General features: G+C 38.1%; 2 protein-coding genes across 2 annotated transcripts; both read left to right on the top strand.

The window, feature by feature from the left end:
• The first annotated feature begins 295 nt into the window (after nt 1-295).
• LOC117280388 (uncharacterized) lies at nt 296-1,284 on the top strand. The gene is made up of 2 exons (XM_070176812.1): nt 296-1,007; nt 1,142-1,284. The coding sequence occupies exons 1-2, from the start codon at nt 296-298 to the stop codon at nt 1,282-1,284; spliced, it is 855 nt and encodes a 284-aa protein (XP_070032913.1).
• Nucleotides 1,285-17,506: 16,222 nt separating this feature from the next.
• LOC138893043 (uncharacterized) lies at nt 17,507-18,498 on the top strand. The gene is made up of 2 exons (XM_070176811.1): nt 17,507-18,131; nt 18,368-18,498. The coding sequence occupies exons 1-2, from the start codon at nt 17,507-17,509 to the stop codon at nt 18,496-18,498; spliced, it is 756 nt and encodes a 251-aa protein (XP_070032912.1).
• Nucleotides 18,499-20,160: the final 1,662 nt, after the last annotated feature.

Genomic DNA, 20,160 nt, shown 5'->3' with positions numbered 1-20,160 from the left:
ATAGGGGAAACTTTGTCCGATTTTCTGTAAAATACTGATGAGGCTTACTTGGGAGCATTTGCTCCTAAGCGCCGGTCACGATCCTAAATTGGGTCGTGACAAAGTTGGTATCAGAGCCTAGGCTTTAAGTCCCGAGTGATGGAGCAATATTTAGTAGAGTCTTGTTCATGGGTATGCAGGCGCCCATACTTATGATCTTGAGGCTACTGACCATCTAGGATTGTTTTCGCTTCTTTCATTCTGGATCGTGCGTTGAGATAACTTAATATTTGACTCTGGAGTATTTCTTTCGCAGATGGTTAGGACACACACACCCTCATCTGCTGGACGTGGTACTGGACGTGGTACTAACCGGGGTGGCAGTCAAGTTGGGGTTGATCAAACTAGAAGACAGACTGCTCCTCAACCTGAAGTTCGGAATATGGGTCAACCCCAAGCTGCTATGACAAATCAAGTGCAAGGGCAGGGAGTTCAGGACGCTCCACCACCAGTGCCAACTGTTGTACCTATTGTTGCCTTACCTGCAGACGCAATGGCAATGTTATTGAATGTGTTAGGGGCATTGGTGCCTACTCAAGGTGGAAGTTCATCTCATCAGGCTACTTTACAGACACAAGCACTTGTACAGAGTAAGACTTTTGGGAATAATGAAGTATCCCTACAAGAGTTCCTGAAATTGAAATCACCAAAATTCACAGGTTATGATAATTCGGCAGATCCTCAAAGTTTCTTGGATGGGACACTCAAGGCATTACGTGCTCTTGGATGTTCTAGTGAGAGATCCGTGGATCTCGCAACATACAAACTAGAGGATATGGCTAACACATGGTATGGAACTATATTGCTAGGAAGGCCAGCAAGAGCAGCACCACTAACATGGGACGAATTCACTAAATTGTTCATGGATCATTTTCTTCCGGACAACCTGATGCAAAAATATGTTAGAAACTTTCAAAGATTGGTTCAAACTCCAGGTGTGGATGTGTCAACATATAACACCAACTTTTGTAAGCTACTAGATATGCCCCTTACATAGTGCCTACCGAAGAAGCTAGAGTTTAGAGGTTTGTTGATGGATTGTTTGGTCGTCTATACACTGTAGTAGCCCCAAAGATGAAGACTTTATCCTACTCTGATGCAGTCGACCTTGCTAGAAAGATTGAAACCAAGGGACGTGAGGAGCGTGCAACTAGTGATTTACGTAAGAAGGCCAAGACAGGAGGGTCTTTTAGTGGCGGTTTTAGTGAAAATCGAAGAGCAGGAAATCAGGGACAACAACAATAGGGTTCTCAGACAGGGACACACTTGTCTTCACAGTCCACATACATGTCACATTACAGACAGGGTACTAGGGGACCATTATCATATGGACATCGTAATTCTGAGCAGATATATGCCACTACTTCAGTCTGCCAGACCTGTGGTATATCACATTTGGGCCAATGTCGTGTTCTAATGGGAGAGTGCTTTTGGTGTGGCCAGTTGGGACATCACTTGAGGGATTTCCCTCAGCCTCCGAGAAATTTCAACCAGGCTTTTATTCAGTCAGCTGTACCTACTCATACTACTCGTAATATTTCAGGTGCTACAGGTACAAGAAATAGAGGTCGATGTGTTGGAGATCGTGCTACTGTGAATCAAGGACATGATGTTCAGGCCTCGAATGCTGTGGTTACATGTATTCTTTCTGTCTGCTCATTTGATGCACTTGCGTTGATTGATCCGGGATCTACTCACTCCTATGTGTCCTCGTACTTTGCTTTGAGGTTTAGTAGACAACCTGAGCTATTGAATGATCATTTTCTAGTTGCTACTCTATTAGCTGAATACGTGTATCGTGCTTGCCAGATTCGGGTTGAGGGTAGAGATACTCTAGCTGACCTTATTGTACTTGATATGATTGACTTTAACATGTTGATGGGAATGGTTTGGTGATCTTCTTGCTTTGCTATCGTCGATTGTCATGCAAAGATAGTCAAGTTTGAGATACCAAACGAACCCAGTTTTGTTCTAAAAGGGGGTCAGGTTCTAGAGATTCGCAAAGTTGTATCTTTTATGAAAGCTCAACGACTTCTGAAAAAAGGTTGCTTGGGTCTCTTAGCTACTGTGAATGACACAAGAAAGGAAACGGTTAGTATTGAAAATGTACCAGTAGTGAGAGAATTTTCTGAGGATTTACCCGGATTGCCTCCAGGACGAGAAATAGATTTTGGTATTGATTTGCCACCTGACACACAACCCATATCAATACCGCCATATCGGATGGCACCAACAGAGTTGAAGGAGCTAAAACAACAACTGCAAGATTTGTTAGATAAGAGTTTTATCAGACCGAGTATATCTCCATGGGGTGCACCAGTACTGTTCATAAAGAAGAAATACGGATCCCTGAGAATGTGCATTGACTACAGGCCGTTGGAAAAGATAACAATACACAATAAATATCCTTTGCCTGGTATATATGACATGTTTGATCAGTTACAAGGAGGTGCCCACTTTTCAAAGATTGACCTCCGTTCTGGTTTTCATCAACTTAGAATCAAAGATGAAGATATTTCTTAGACTGCTTTCAGAACTCGATACTGGCACTATAAGTTTCTTATGATGCCTTTTGGACTGACTAATGCTCCAGCTGCATTTATGGATTTAATGAATAGGGTGTTCAATCAGTTTTTGGATAGATTTGAAATAGTATTTATTGATAATATCCTGATATATTCTCGTAGCCAAGAAGAACACGAGGATCATCTCAGGACTGTGTTGTAGACATTGCGAGAACTTCGTCTTTATACTAAGTTCTCGAAGTGTGAATTTTGTCTAGACTCGGTAGCATTTTTTGGGCATGTTGTATCCAAAGATGGAATTATGGTAGATCCTAAGAAGACAGAAGCTGTGCAGAAATGGCCCAAGCCTACTTCTCTTATAGAGATTAGCAGCTTTTTAGGATTAGCAGGCTATTACAGGCGTTCTGTGCAGGATTTCTCCAGAATAGCAGCGCCACTGACCAAGCTAACACAGAAAAATGCAAAATTTCAGTGGACGGAGGAATGTAAGCAGAGCTTTCAAAAACTCAAAACATGTTTGACAACTGCACCAATATTAGCCTTACCATCAGGTTCCGGAGGATTTACAGTATTCTGTGATGCCTCGAGGTGGGATTGGGATGTGTTCTCATGCAAAATGGTTGTGTTATAGCTTATGCTTCGAGGCAATTGAAAATGCACGAGTAAAACTATCCTACACATGATTTGGAGATGGATGCAGTGGTGTTTGCTCTAAAAATTTGGAGGCATTACCTATACGGTGAAACTTGTGAGATTTATACTAACCATAAAAGTCTGAAGTATATCTTTCAGCAGAGAGATCTAAATCTTCGGCAGCATTGGTGGATGGAACTACTCAAGGACTATGACTGTTCTATTTTGTATCATCTTGGAAAAGCCAATGTGATGGCTGATGCATTGAGTAGAAAATCTATGGGGAGTTTGGCATATATAGCTCCTACAAAGAGACATTTGGCTAAGGATATTCAGATACTAGAAGGTGCGAGTATCAGATTTAGTGTCTGAGATTCAGAGGCATTGTTGGCTTGTGCTCACGCTAAGTCTTCATTAGTTGAGCGCATTAAGGCCACCCAATATGAGGATGAGAGATTTTGCAAATACAGAGATGAGGCCTTAGCAAGTAAAATAAAGTATATGATTGTTGAAAGTGATGGTGTTCTTTGAATGGGTGACATGCTATGTGTCGCAGACGTAGATGGGTTGAGGCATGCTTGAAATGACCCGACTTGTCATTTTAAGAATTTATGCCTCGTTCAGTGGCTTAAGGTCTCGAGAAGTTTCGTAATATGTATTATGACCCGCGGGTGTGGTCGAGTTTGATTTTCGGAATTTAATTAAAAGAATAATTCTTATTTAGAAACTTAAATGGAAAGAGTTGACCGGAAAGTTGACTTTTGAGCAAACGACTCCGGAATAGAATTTCGATGATGACAATAGTTTCGTATGATGATTTTGACTTAGGCGTATATTCGGATTTGTATTTGGAAATCCGTAGGACAATTCGACACATTTTGGGGAAAGCTGGAAAATATAAGATTTTGGAAAAGTCCGACCGAAGGGTGAATTTTTGATAACGAGGTCGGATTTCAATTCCGGAAATGGGAATAAATCCCTTGTGTCAATTATGACTTGTGTGCAAAATTTGAAGTCATTCCGGATTGATTTGATACGTTTCGGCGCAAAATATAGAAGTTGGAGGATTTGAAAACTTATAATTCGATTCGATGCGCGATTCGTAATTTTGGCATTGTTTGATGTGGTTTGAAGCCTTGACTAAGTTTGTATTGTATTTTTGGACATGTTGGTATAATTGGTTGAGGTCCTGGGGGCCTTGGGTGGATTTCGAAAAGTTAACGGAGCAATTCAGACTTGGAAGAAGCTGCTGGAAAATTGCAGCAACTGTTGGAATCGCACCTGAGGAATTTTGGGGGCAGGTGCGACCACGCAGATGCGAGGGAGACATCGCAGAAGCAAAGAAGGAAGGGCATGGCAGTGGTCGCAGGTACGAAGAAAATCCCGCACATGCGGAAGCGCAAAAACGGGAAAGGAAGGTGCAGGAGCGGTTTTTTGCGCAGATGTTGCATCGCACCTGCGAATGCACATAAGCGGAAAGGATTCCGCATCTGCGATGTTTTTGTTGGCAGTGGCCTTCGCAGAAGCGATATTTCGCTCGCAAAAGCGTGCTCGCAGGGGCAAAAACTAGTCCGCATGTGCGAAATTGGGCAGAGTGTTAAGGACCAAAAATGGGTCATTTCGCCATTTTTCGATTGAGATTTTGGAGCTCGGTTTTTGGGCGATTTTGGAGGAGTTCTTCAAGACTTTGACTTGGGTAAGTGTTCTACATCCTAAAGTGATTGTATTTTATGAATCTATGATTATATTCATCGTTTAGTTCGGATTTAAATAGAGGAAATCAAGATTTTTTTAAAATCTTCAAAAAACGAAAATGTAAGATTTGGAAGTTGAGTTGTTATTGGAATTCAATAAGATTGGTATGGTTGAACTCGTATTGGAATGAATGTTCGGATTTCATGAAAATTTTGTCGGGTTCCGAGAGGCGGGTCCCGCGTTGACTTTTTAGAATAAAATTTTAAGTCGACGTATTATTATCCAGAATTATTTCCGATGAATTTTAATGAAGTTATACAATTAATTTGGATAGATTTGAGCTGTTCGGAGATCAATTCAAGAAAGAAGACGATTTTGAAATATCGACATAACTTCAAAGAAGTAATTGTCTTGCTTAACCTCGAGTGGGGGAATTACCCCTTAGGCAATGAGTCTTATGTGCTATTTGTGAAATGTGAAAAGCCGTGTACGCGAAGTGAAGAGTACGTACTCGGGCTTATACATGCAAAATTCATTGAATTAAAGTCTTATGCATTATTGTGTAGTAAAGTGGAAAATTATTAAATCATCTGTTTGCCATGCCTAAATCATTATTGTTGAATTTGTTTTTATAAGATAATTTGATGTGATTGTTACTTGAAATATTTATGAAATTTCGTGAGTATTTTGGTTTAATATTTCTTGGAAATTGATTCCAATATGAATTTTCTTATGCAAATAATTAATTTAAGCGAGCTTAAGAATAAGTATTAATATAATTATCTAAATTTGTATTAATGAAGGTTTTGCTTTATGCTGAGTAATTTCTATCTCAATTGATTATTTTTGGATGTTATATACATTGTGTGGAGCCTTGGGCTATTTGTTGTGAAATTAATTAATTTTGTTATATCTTTGGAATTTTGTTGTGGCCATTGGGCAAATTGTGATATGAATTAATTTTATTATATAGTCGTGTTAATTTTCCGTGTAAATTGTTGTGTTGTGTGAGTTATTATTTTGGGGAGATAAGGGTGGCATTTCACCGTTGATATTATGTGGGTATAAGGGTGGCATTTCATTGTTGTTGTGTTTGTTAGAATATTGTCTGGGCGGAGCGATAAGGGTGGCTATAGGGGTGATAAGGGTGGCAATATGAGCGATAAAGGTGGCTATTGTTAGGGACGATATGTGATGACGTGGGGTTGTGGTGTTGATAATTTTCATGCGATGTTGTGATTTTCTTGTGTTTATTTTTATACCTTGTGCAATTTGTCTTGTTGTTGGTAAATTGATAACAATATGATTTATGTTGAAATTGAAAACATGTGGCTATTGCCAGGCGGTTTATAAAATGAAATGTGGGCACGAGGTGCTGTGATGAAATGATAATGATAATTGGAACGTGAATTTTCCGTGCAGTTGTGATATGAAATGAGGGCACGAGATGCCGGGGAAATATGATAATTTAATTATGGGAACGAGGTGCCGTGGAAATATGAAAAAGGGCCGAGAACCGTATTTTTATGATTATGAAATGAGGTGTCACATGGTGTCTTTTTAATTGAAAGAATTATATTCAAAATATTTATTTGAGAGGATTTTTACTTAGAAAGTATTATATGAAAGAATTGTATTTGAAAGATATTTATCTGAAAAAATTATATTTGAAAAGATTTATTGAAAGAATTACATTCAAAATATTTATTTGGAAGGATTTTTACTTAGAAAGTATTATATGAAAGAATTGTATTTGAAAGATATTTATTTGAGGAATTATATTTGAAAAATAATTATTTGAGAAAATTATATTTGAAAGAGAGCTATCAGGAAGAATTATATGTGAAAGACATTTATTTGAAGGACTTGATTTAATTGGATATAGTTGTACATATTAATTGTTGGGCGATATTAATGGTATTCTTGTTGCCTGCTGTGCATATCACTCGTTGTTTCATGTTGCCCTATTGTTATTTGTTTTATATTATTTTGTATATTATATTACACAGGTTATTAGAGTAGTGAGTGTCTTAACTGTACCTCGTCTCTACTCCATTGCGGTTAGTCTTGATACTTACTGGGTACCGACTGTGGTGTACTCATACTACACTTCTGTACATTTTTGTGCAGAGCCAGGTATTGAAGATAACGGACTTGAGCAGAGTTAAAGAAGGATCGTAAGGATTCAAGGTAGAGCTGCTTGGTCGTCGCAATCCCTTGGAATCTTTTTATTTCATTGTACTGTTAATTTGTAATTAAACAATATTGTATATTCGGTCCTCGTGATCATTCCATGTATTCAGTTAGTGTTCGTGACTCAGTACTACCAGTCTTGGCAGGTTGTATATTCATATTTATTCCACTGTTAGTTTTGGTTACTTATTTAATTCAAAAACAAAATGGCTTCAAAACGTAATAGAAATCGGCTTCCCTAGTCTTAGAGACTAGGTGCCATCACGACGCTTGTTGTGGAATTTTGGGTCGTGACAAGTTGGTATCAGAGCTCTAGTTTCATAGGTTCTATGAGTCACGAACGAGTCTAGTAGAGTATTGCGGATCGATACGGAGACGTCTGTACTTATCTTCGAGAGGCTACAGAACTGTTAGGAAATTTTGATTTCTTTCATTCCTGTCATGCGAAATTTGTTGAATTTGGAATTTGAACCTTTGTATCTCTATTCTCTCACAGATGGTGAGGACACGTGCTACTGGATTAGCTAAGCAGGCATCCGCACATACTGCTAGGGCTGCAAGAGGCCGAGGTAGAGGTCGAGGAAGGGCACGTGTTGCGACTAGAGTACCTGCTAGAGCGGCAGTTGAGGAGCCACCAACAGCTCCAGTTGGGGGACAGGTACCAGAAGCACCTGTTGTTACCCCGGGATTTCAGGAGACTTTAGTACAGTTCCTGACTATGTTTGGTACATTGACTCAGGCGGGATTGATCTCTGTTGCACCAAACATTTCGCAGATTGGGGGAGTAGCTTAGACTCCTATCACAGCTCTAGAGCAGCAGGTTCACATTGGTCAGGTTCCGGGTGTAGTACCGGTACAACCTGTTATTCCGGTTCGGCCTGAGGCCAGGCCAGAGGCATCGAAAAAAGAACAAAAGAGACTTGAAAGGTTTAAGAAATATGATCCACCAACTTTCAGTGGCACAACTACAGAGGATGCCCAAGGATTTCTGGAAAATTGTCACTGTATTCTCCGCACCATGGGTATTGTGGAAGTGAGCGGAGTTGCCTTTACTACATTTCAACTGTCAGGCGTAGCGTATCGTGGTGGCAAATATATGAAGAAGGTAGACCAGCCGATGCAAAACCACCAACTTGGGCTCAACTTTCGGAAATATTCTTGAAAGAGTTTGTTCCCCAGATTCTCAGAGATGCGTCAGGGCATTATGACAGTATCAGAATATGCTATCAGGTTTAATGAGTTAGCCCGTCATGCACTTATCTTAGTTTCGACAATCAGAGAACGGGTCCGCAGATTCATTGAGGGGCTCGAATATGATATTAAAATATGCATGGCTCGAGAATTCCAAACTGATACTCCATTTCAACAAGTAGTAGAGATTGCACGAAAGATTGAGGGTGTTTTAGGCGAGGAAAGGGAGTCTAAGGAGGTCAAAAGGTCTCGAGCATCTGGAGAGTTCAGTGGATTTTACTCTTTATCTATAACCCATTATAGCGTAGGCTCGAGCAGTCGGTCAGCTCAGTCCGCACATCAGATTACTCGGAGTGCTCTAGTTTATAGTGCACCACCGACACGAGATTCTTACTGTGGTTATTCCAGTTTTCTGGCACAGACTCAGTACGAGCAGCCGCGACCTCAGAGGGGTTGTTATGAGTGTGGTTATACTAGTCATATCATGAGAGATTATCCCAGACTTGGGAGGCGTGGATTTCATCAGAACACTCCAGTTACAAGCTTTATTCCAGTCGATAGTCCATGTGCACAGTCAGCTAGAGGTGGAGGACAAGTGGGTAGTGGGGCGCTTAAGAGGTGGAGGCCCGACCCGTTGATTTAATCACTATGATTTAGCTGAGGATAAAATACCAGATAGTGTTGTTATGGGTACGATCCTGATTTTATTATAAAAGGATATTTTCCTTAATTTGATTCGGTTCTGAATATTGAGGTGAGTCCTCATATTATGTTCCACTTATGGGTGAGCTTCATAAATTTGTGACCCACTTATATGTTTATCCCTGTTGGGAGATTTAAATATGTGAGCCCGCGTCTGTTATTTTATTTCTGTACACCATTGAGGGTTATAAGTCCAAAAGTAATTTTTATTATTCCTTACAGTGGGTTTAATGTGTGTCGGAATAATTGATTCCAATTTTTTTATGATTATACGCCCTACCTGTTTGAGGGTTCATTATGTGTTATGAAAACTGTTTATGAAATATATTGAAATGAAGAAAGAAAGGAAATTGAAATTTCAGTTGGCACAATGTGCAAAATACTTGTGATTAGAAGTTGAGGATTAGATCCTCGCATTTTATATATGATGTGAAATATTTAAACTGGGCTACAAGTCGCGGTGGAGGTTATGTAAGGATGAGGTCCTCGTGGTAAAATATTTATGAGTTTAAATTCCCCCTTTGTGAAATTTAATTTGTACAATAATATTAAAAGGGAGTCATGCCTGTTAGGCTTGTTTGATAATTCTTGTATATATTTTGTGCATATTCAACCATTTTCGTGCTGTAAACATTGAGTTTTAACCTATGAGATGTGTGCCGAGGTGGCGTTAAATGTGACTCATTAATCCGAGTAAGCAATCATGAGGTCTTCATGCCTCACATTCTGTTGTCAGTATTGTGAAAATTTGAAATAAGGTGGTGGTTAATATGAGATTAATTGATAATGCTCGAATTAATTATGAACAACTTTTAAGACCAGAGAGGTGGTGATGAGCATACATATGATGTGCTTCATGTCCTGATATCATTATGATAATGCAATGCTTGTAATGCTGAGATTGGTGTTATTGATATATACTTTGTGGTATTTTATTGGGTTGTGGATGTGTTGTTAGGAGTTGTTTTGGTGTTACTCTGGCAGGTGGATAGGCCCAATTACAGGGGAGACTCTGCCAAAATTTATGAAAAATTTGGGAGTTAGTAAAATTAGGAGGATTGAGATTTGCAAAGGAAGAGATAAGTTGTGTTATGTAGTTGAGGGAGAATTATCCTAAGCGGGGGATAATCTAACACCCCAGAAATATTTTGAAGTACTTCAACAATATCAAGAAAATTGATGTGTGCGTAGGCACGAGTTGTTATAACCAGTTAAGACTAATACCGTGCGTTGTTGTGATGACCCAAAAAGGTCATCTTATGTTTTAGAACTCAAATATACGCTCTTAAGCCTTAAAAATCTAATTTTTACCCTCCTTGATTTGCGTGCACAGTCCGTACATGTTTTCGGAAAGCTTTTATGTTGAAAACTAATGAAAATAAGATTTTTTACATTAAAAGTTAATTTTTGTTGACTTCGGTCAACATTTTAGGTAAACGGACCCGAATCCATACTTTGACAGTCCCGGTAGGTCCGTATCGAATTATGGGACCTGGACGTATGCCCGAAATCGAATTCGGAGGTCCCTAGCTTGAGTTATGAATTTTTTATGAAAATTAAAAGTCTGGAAATGATTTGTTTTTAAGAATTGATTGATATTTGGCATTGTTAGTATCGGGTCCGTATTTTGGTTTCGGAGACCGGTACAGGTTCATCATGATATTTAGGACTTGTCTGTGAAATTTGGTGAGAAACGGAATTGATTTGACGTGATTCAGATGTCCAGTTGAGAAGATATGAATTCTAAAGTATTCTTGAGAATTTCATTTGATTTAGAATTTGAAAATTTGGTATTTTGCTGCAGCAGGTGTTCTGCATATCCTTCTTCGCGTTCGCGAAGGTCCTCTCGTGAACGCGAAGAGTAAACTGATGAGGCAGGGATTTCTTCTTCGCGAACGCGAAGCGATGGGGGCGTTACCCTTCGCGAATGCGACAAGCCCATCGCGAACGCGTAGTGTTAGGCATTTGGGAGGGGGAGTCAGCCGTTCCTTCATCGCGAACGCGAGCAATGCCTCACGAACGCGAAGGCCAGGGAGGAGTAACCATCGCAAACGCGAGCTGGGTCTCACGAACGCGAAGGCTTGGTAGCCAGTACCCTTCGCGAACGCAACAGTGCTCTCGCGAACGCGATGAACACTGTCGCTTAGCACTTAACAGAATCCAAAAACGGGATTTTAGCCAAAAAATCATTTTTCTCTAAAACCAAACGGTGAGAGGCAATTTTTCAAGAGCTATATCTTCCCCAAATTGTTGGTAAGTGATTCTAAACCATTTTCATTCAATTACCCATTACATTTCTTGAATTTTCAACCTAAAATCTAGAGTTTTCATGGTAGAATTAGGGGTTATGGTAGAAACTAGGGATTTCGGAAATTTGGGAATTAGACCTCAATTTAAGGCTGGATTCCAAAACTAATTATATATTCGGGCTCGGGGGTGAATAGGTAAAAGTATTTTGGTCCGAACTTCGGGTTTTGACCAAGCGGGCCCGGGGTCGATTTTTCGACTTTTTGGAGGAAAAATTGAGAAATTTAATTTATGCAATATAATTGATTCCTTTAGTAATATTTGATATTATTGAGTCATTTTTGAATAGATACGAGTGGTTTGGAGGTGAATTCCAAAGGAAAAGCTGTGATTGAGAATTAAGTGTCTTTCGGAGCAAGGTAAATGTTGTGTCTAACCCTGACTCGAGGGAATTAGAAACCTTAGATTACTTGCTAAGTGAAATTCATGTGAGCGACGTATATGTGAGGTGACGAGTACTTATGCGCCGCCAATTTATCTGTTTTCCATGTTTCTCACTTTTTCTTATATTGTCTCATTTCTATGCCTAATTGTTATGTGTTATACTAGTGTTGTTCAATTTAACGTTCTTATCATGCTTACGGATTTTCTGGTGATAATTGAGTTTTTATTTCAAAGTTGAGATTGATGTTATGGAATCAAATGTTGAAGTAAGGTTTGTACTTGTTATTTTATCTCCCTGTTGTTATTTATGCATTGCATTATGGTAAGGGAAAGTGTTAGTGCACGAAGGGTGATGCCGTGCCATATTGTGAGTGTTAATGCACGAAGGGTGATGCCGTGCCATGTTGTGAGTGTTAATGCACAAAGGGTGATGCCGTACCATATTGTGAGAGTTAATGCACGAATGGTGATGCCATTCCATGATATGAGAGTTAATGCACGAAGGGTGATGCCGTGCCGTTTCTAATAATTTTATGGTGAGATTGAGAGTAAAAGCACGAAGGGTGATGCCGTGCATTTTTTTCTTCTTATTGTATTCACTATTCATGTTGATTCATGGTATATTGACTGCTCCGGTGATCATTCTACTGTAGTTCTTTATCTTTTATTTCCCCTCAATATGTTTCCCTCCCGACAATTCCTGTTATTGTATATACACTGTTAAATTGTACAGGTTGATTCGTAGGTGCCTTGCCTTAGCCTCGTCACTACTTCATCAAGGTTAGGCTCGACACTTACCAATACATGGGGTCGGTTGTACTGATACTGCACTCTGCACTTTCTGTGCAGATTTTGATACCGGCTCAGGTTGATCGAGATTTTGCTATTGGTCCGCTCTCTGGAGATTCAAGGTAGATCTGTCGGCGTTCACAAACCTTGAAGTCCCCGTCTATCTTTTCTGTTCTACTGTTTCTTTCATTCAGACAATTGTATTTCTTTCAGACTATTACTTGTAGTAAATTCTAAAATGCTCGTGTGTTGTGACTCCGGGTGGTAGTAATGAATACAGTTTTTATGATATTCCGCACTTATTATATCTCATCTTAGTTAATTATTGTTAATTACTGAATGGAAATAAGGAATTTATTTAATAATTCTCTAACGTTGGCTTGCCTAGCAAGTGAAATGTTAGGCGCCATCATGGTCTCGTCGGTGGGAAATTTCGGGTCGTGATAGTTGTTGTGAAAAACAATCAGACCTTTTGAAATGTTGGAGTGTAAGAAATTGATCTTAAAATTTACAAATATGGATAAAAGAAATAATCTCAAATGAGATGATATTGTCGGGCTTATCTCAAATGCGGCAACGTGGAATCAACCATGAGTACATGTGTAAAAGTAAAATCATCAATTTGGTGACCTTAGAATAATTCTTAGAACGTTCGAGGACGAATGCTTGTTTAAGAGGTAGAGAATGTAACGACCCGACTTGTCGTTTTAAGAATTTATGCCTCGTTCAGTGGCTTAAGGTCTCGAGAAGTTTCATAATATGTATTATGACCCCGCGGGTGTGGTCGAGTTTGATTTTCGGAATTAAATTAAAAGAACAATTCTTATGTAGAAGCTTAAATGGAAAGAGTTGACCGGAGAGTTGACTTTTGAGAAAATGACTCCGGAATGGAATTTCGATGATGACAATAGCTTCATATGATGATTTCGGACTTAAGTGTATGTTCGGATTTGGATTTGAAAGTCTGTAGGACCATTCGACACATTTTGGCGAAAGTTGGAAAATATAAGATTTTGAAAAAGTCCGACCGAAGGGTGAGTTTTTGATAACGAGGTCGGATTTCGATTCCGGAAATGGGAATAACTCCCTTGCGTCAATTATGACTTATGTAAAAATTTTGAAGTCATTCCGTATTGATTTGATACGTTTCGGCGCAAAATATAGAAGTTGGAGGATTTGAAAACTTATAATTTGATTCGATGCACGATTAGTAATTTCGGCATTTTTTGATGTGGTTTGAAGCCTCGACTAAGTTCGTATTGTATTTTGGGACATGTTCGTTTAATTGGTTGAGGTCCCGGGGGCCTCGGGTGGATTTCGAAAGGTTAACGGAGCAATTCGGGCTTGGAAGATGCTGCTAGAAAATGGCAGCAGCTGTTGGAATCGCACCTGCGGAATTTTTGTTGCAAGTGCGACCACGCAGAAGTGAGGGAGCCATCGCATAAGAGAAGACAGAAGGGCATGGAAGTGGTCGCAGGTGCGAAGAAAATCACGGACCTGCGGAAGCGCAGAAGCGGGAAAGAAAGGCGCAGAAGCGGCTGTTTGCGCAGATGCGGATGTTGCATCGCACCTGCGAATGCGCAAAAGCGGAAAGGATTCCGCATGTGCGATGTTTTTGTTGGCATTGGCGTTCTCAGAAGCGATATTTCGCTCGCAAAAGTGAGCACGCAGGTGCGAAAACTAGCCCGCATGTGCGAAACTGGGCAGAATGTTAAGGACCAAAAATGGTCATTTCGCCATTTTTCGATTGAGCTTTTGGAGTTCGGTTTTTGGGCAATTTTGGAGGAGTTCTTCAAGACTTTGACTTGGGTAAGTGTTCTATATCATAAAGTGATTATATTTCATGAATCTATGATTATATTCATCATTTAGTTCGGATTTAAATGGAGGAAATCAAGATTTTTGTAAAATCTTCCAAAAAACAAAATTTTAAGATTTGGTAGTCGAGTTTTTATTGGAATTCAATAAAATTGGTATGGTTGAACTCGTATCGGAATGTGTGTTCAGATTTCATGAAAAATTTGTGGGGTTCCGAGAGGCGGGTCCTGCGTTGACTTTTGTTGACTTTTTGGAATAAATTTTCAAGTCGACGTATTATTATCCGGAATTATTTTCGATGAATTTTAATGAAGTTATACAATTAATTTGGATAGATTTGAGCTGTTCGGAGGTCAATTCAAGCAAGAAGGCGATTTTGAAATATCGACATAATTTCAAAGAGGTAAGTGTGTTGCTTAACCTCGAGTAGGGGAATTACCCCTTAGGCATTGAGTCTTATGTGCTATTTGTGAAATGTGGAAAGTCATGTACGCGAGGTGACGAGTACGTACTCGGGCTTATACGTGCAAAATTCATTGAATTAAAGTCTTAGGTATTATTGTGTAGTAAAGTGGAAAATTATTAAATCATCTCTTTGCCATGCCTAAATCCTTATTGTTGAATCTATTTTTATAAGATAATTTGATGTGATTGTTACTTGAAATATTTATAAAATTTCGTGAGTATTTTGGTTTAATATTTCTTGGAAATTGATTCCAATATGAATTTTCTTATGCAAATAATTAATTTAAGCGAACTTAAGAATAAGTGTTAATATAATTATCTAAATTTGCATTAATGAAGATTTTGCTTTATGTTGAGTAATTTCTATCTCTATTGATTGTTTTTGGGTGTTATATATATTGTGTGGAGCCTTGGGCTATTTGTTGCGAAATTAATTGATTTTGTTATATCTTTGGAATTTGGTTGTGGCCATTGGGCAAATTCTGATATGAATTGATTTTATTATATTGTCGTGTTAATTTCTCGTGTAAATTGTTGTGTTGTGTGAGTTATTATTTTGGGGAGACAAGGGTGGCATTTCACCATTGATATTATGTGGGAATAAGGGTGGCATTTTATTATTGTTGTGTTTGTTGGAATATTATCTGTGCGGAGTGATAAGGGTGGCTATAGGGGTGATAAGGGTGGCAATATGAGCGATAAGGGTGGCAATATGAGCGATAAGGGTGGCTATTGTCAGGGATGATATGTGATGACGTGGGGTTGTGGTGTTGATAATTTTCATGCGATGTTGTGATTTTCTTGTGTTTATTTTTATACCTTGTGCAATTTGTCTTGTTGTTGGAAAATTGATAACAATCTGATTTATGTTGAAATTGAGAGTCTGTGGTTATTGCCAGGCGGTTTATAAAATAAAATGTGGGCACGAGGTGCCGTGAGTAAATAATGAGAATATTTGGCACGTGAATTGTCCGTGCAGTTATGATATGAAATGTGGGCACGAGGTGTTGTGATGAAATGATAATGATAATTGGCACGTGAATTGTCCGTACAGTTGTGATATGAAATGAGGGCACGAGGTGCCAGGAAAATATGATGATTTAATTATGGGCACGAGGTGCCGTAGAAATATGAAAAAGGGCCGAGACCCGTATTTTTATGATTATGGAATGAGGTGTCACATGGTGACTTTTTAATTGAAAGAATTATATTCAAAATATTTATTTGGAAGAATTTTTACGTAGAAAGTATTATATGAAAGAATTGTATTTGAAAGATATTTATTTGAGAAAATTATATTTGAAAAGATTTATTGGAAGAATTATATTCAAAATATTTATTTGGAAGGATTTTTACTTAGAAAGTATTATATGAAAGAATTGTATTTGAAAGATATTTATTCGAGGAATTATATTTGAAAATAATTATTTGAGAAAATTATATTTGAAAGAGAGCTATCTGGAAGAATTATATGTGAAAGACATTTATTTGAAGGAGTTGATTTAATTGGGTGTAATTGTACTTATTAATTATTGAGCGATATTAATGGTATTCTTGTTGTCTGTTGTGCATATCACTGGTTGTTTCATGTTGCCCTATTGTTATTTGTTTCCTATTATTTTGTATATTATATTGCACAGGTTATTAGAATAGTCAGTATCTTGACTGTACCTTGTCTCTACTCCATTGAGGTTAGTCTTGATACTTACTGGGTACCGACCGTAGCGTACTCATACTACACTTCTGCACATTTTTGTGCAGAGCCAGGTATTGAAGATAATGGACTTGAGCAGAGTTAAAGCGGGATCGTAAGGATTCAAGGTAGAGCGGCTTGATCGTCTCAGTCCCTTGGAGTCTTTTCATTTCATTGTACTGTTAATTTGTAATCAAACAGTATTATATATTCGGTCCTTGTGATCATTCCATATATTCAGTTAAAGTTCGTGACTCAGTACTACCAATCTTGGGAGGTTGTATATTCATATTTATTCCGCTATTAGTTTTGGTTACTTATTTAATTAAAAAAAATGGCTTCAAAATGTAATAGCAATCGGCTTACCTAGTCTTAAGGACTAGGTGCCATCACGACGCCTGTGGTGGGATTTTGGGTCGTGACAATGCTATTCTTAAAGAAGCTCACAATTTTAGATACACTATACATCCTGGATCCACAAAAATGTATCATGACCTAAAGCAATTCTATTGGTGGGAAGGTATGAAGAAAGATGTTGCTAACTTTATTTCTAGTTGTTTGACTTGTCAGTAGGTCAAGGCTGAGCATCAGCGACCTGTGGGACTGTTACAACAAATTGAGATTCCAGAGTGGAAATGGGAAATAATTACTATAGATTTTGTCACCGGTCTACCACGAACCCTTAGAGGTTATGATTCGGTATGGGTGATTGTAGATCGATTGACAAAATCAGCACACTTTTTGCCAGTGAATACTACATATAGTGGAGTAAGATATGTACATATATTTATGAACGAAACCGTCCGACTTCACGGAGTCCCAATATCCATTATCTCTGATAGAGGATCACAATTTACCTTACACTTTTGGAAATCTTTTCAAGAAGTATTGGGTACACGAGTAGATCTTAGTACTTTATTTTATCCACAGACAGACGGGCAGTCTGAACGTACTATATAAATCTTGGAGGATATGTTGAGAGCTTGAATTATTGAGTTTGGAGGTAGTTTGGGACGCTTATCTACCTTTAGATGAATTTGCTTACAACAATAGCTTCCAGTCTAGTATTCAAATGGCACCGTACGAAGCATTGTATGGTAGAAGATGTCGTTCTCTTATCGGATGGTTTGAAGCTGGTGAGACTAACTTATTGGGACCCGACCTAGTACAAGAAGCTATGGACAAGGTCCAATTGATCAAACAGAGATTGCTTACAGCTCAAAGTAGACAAAAGTCTTATGCTGATAAGAGAAGAAGAGATTTAGTATTCACAATTGGGGACAAAATGTTCCTACGAGTCTCCCATATGAAAGGTGTGATACAGTTTGGGAAAAGAGGCAAGTTGAGCCCCAGGTTTATAGGACCTTATGAGATACTAGACCGAGTGGGAGCTGTGGCTTATCGTTTGGCACTCACTCATGAGTTGTCCTTTATTCATCCAGTGTTTCATGTCTCAATGCTAAGAAAATGTATATCAGACTCATCTCAGGTGCTTGAAGCACCTGCTATACCGCTTGATGGAAAGTTGTCTTACAAGGAAGAACCGATGGCTATTGTTGATAGGCAAGTAAGAGAGCTACGGTCAAAAGAAATTGAGTTCGTAAAAGTCTTATGGAGAAATCATATAGTTGAAGATGCTACTTGGGAGATAGAAGATGTTATGCGAGTCAAGCACCCCCATTTATTTCAGTCTACAGGTACGTACTTGAGTTAAATTCGGGGACCGAATTTCATAAGGTGGGGAGGATGTAATATCCCCAATATTTTAAATGAGGACAAATGGGGTATTTAGTAAATAATTTAAGTTTAAATAAAAAAAAGAAAGAAAGAAAAGAACTAACTAATAAAACAAAAAAGGGGGGGGGGGGTTAGGAATTTAAGACAAAAGGGCCGAAGCCCATTACAAAAATATCTTCCTCAACTTTTTTAAAAGGGTTAGTGGAAGGGGACGAAGCAGAAGCTTCAGAAACGGAAAAATACAAAAGCAGGGAAGGAAAGAAAGAGAAAAGAAGAAAAGAGAGGAGGAAGAAGAAAGCTTTTTACAAAGGCTTTAAGAAGAACTAGGGGTTGAAATTGAAAGTATAAAGTTCTCATTCGGCTCAAGAGGTTAATCTTCTTCTTATCAGTTGAATTATTTCACTACATCTATGCGATTTCTTGTAGTATAAAAGAATTCAATATCAGTTTTTTTTGGTTAGTAAATAAATAAATAATTACTATAGACGGTAAGGCTATAAAGGTTTGGTTTAAGTACTGATAGGTCTAATTTTGGAGAAATAAAGTATACTAAATAGTTTGAAATTTATAGATTTTGGACTAGTTCTATGAGTAAATATAAATCCACAAATTAAGACTCAAACATGAACCCCGATGATTGGGTATTATAAATTAGCTATGAATTAGCCTGAACAAGGAAATTAACATGAGATCGATATTATGTAATTATAGATTGATTGGAGGAATTTGTACGAATTGCTCGAGGTGAAGCATTTGGTATTTCGGCACGAGTACTGTGAGTAGTAATCTTACAGCAATTTGTATTTTTATAACTTGCATGATTTACACATGATTTTTAATATGAATATGTTACCGATTATTTTGAGTTGCATGTGGGACAAGTCTTTTACTCGATATGATACCGAAATAGTTATTTGAGATGATTACTGTTGTTTTAAATATTTCCGTTGACACTAGATTTGTTTTACCGTTACTTGAATTTACTGATATCGAAATGAAATTATATGATTTGATAAGAACCGAAATACCTTATATTATTTTAAAATATTTTCTACGAGTATATACGGAATATATAGACAAGTATAAATGGGAGTAGACATTGAAGGATCCCGTAGTTAACGACAGGTTCGTTAGACCTGGTGCACCTCGTAATTACAGATTACCGTTACAACCCTCGCCAGTGGGAATGTATACCATTACTAATTTCCCTCGAGTAGGGACTACCGTTATATTTGACTTATTGCGAAGAAATCCACAGTTATACCGATTACATGATCCGTTCATTGAAACCTCCCAAATGTGAATATTGATATTATACAGTGGTTACCGAGCTTATTAATGAATTGTTAATTGTATTATAGTACAAGATAAACATGATGAGATTGAAAATTATTTATTGTTTCTGAAAGGGCATTTTTATGTTATTTTCTGTTTGACATGCTAGCATGTTTTGTGACTTGTCCCCAATAAAAACGGTTGTGGTTAAGTGTTATTTATTCACTGAGCTAGCGATTGAGCCTCGCACTTGTTCGCGTGGGCGGAGATTTTATTTATTGTTATGGTCTTTTCTTTGAACCCTTAGAGTCGTTCCATAGTCATTATTTTAGCGTCATGAGTATCCTTTCATTATTATAGACTTATGATGAGTATTGCACTTTCTTATCAAAATTGGAGATAAATTAATATTTCTAGTTGTTAGTGGGTTGATTAAAAATGGTGGAGATTTGCTTTGGTTAATTGATAAGTTGTCGATTGTTTGGTTTGATATTAGGATGGTTGGTTGTTGATTTTGAGACAGGAAAATTTTTGGATAGTCCAAAAATAGGAGAAACTCTGTCCGATTTTCTGTAAAATACCGATAAGGCTTACTTGGGAGCATTTGCTCCTAAGCGCCGGAAGATTGTCTACGATTAGTTTACGAAACGAGACCTATGTCGATGCACAAAACATAGAGAACGACATTAGAATGGCGAACTTTTAAAAAAAAAG

The sequence above is a fragment of the Nicotiana tomentosiformis genome, chromosome 5 (assembly GCF_000390325.3).
Source record: "Nicotiana tomentosiformis chromosome 5, ASM39032v3, whole genome shotgun sequence".
Taxonomy (NCBI): Eukaryota; Viridiplantae; Streptophyta; class Magnoliopsida; order Solanales; family Solanaceae; genus Nicotiana; species Nicotiana tomentosiformis.
This window is presented reverse-complemented; position numbering and strand designations above follow the sequence as displayed.

Bases quoted from the DNA above. Each gene is read 5' to 3' on its own strand.
- LOC117280388 (XM_070176812.1), top strand. From the start codon at position 296: ATGGTTAGGACACACACACCCTCATCTGCTGGACGTGGTACTGGACGT. The intron at 1,008-1,141 runs GTAAGCTACTAG...ACTCTGATGCAG, and splicing joins AACATATAACACCAACTTTT to TCGACCTTGCTAGAAAGATT.
- LOC138893043 (XM_070176811.1), top strand. From the start codon at position 17,507: ATGGCACCGTACGAAGCATTGTATGGTAGAAGATGTCGTTCTCTTATC. The intron at 18,132-18,367 runs GTACGTACTTGA...CTTTTTTAAAAG, and splicing joins CCATTTATTTCAGTCTACAG to GGTTAGTGGAAGGGGACGAA.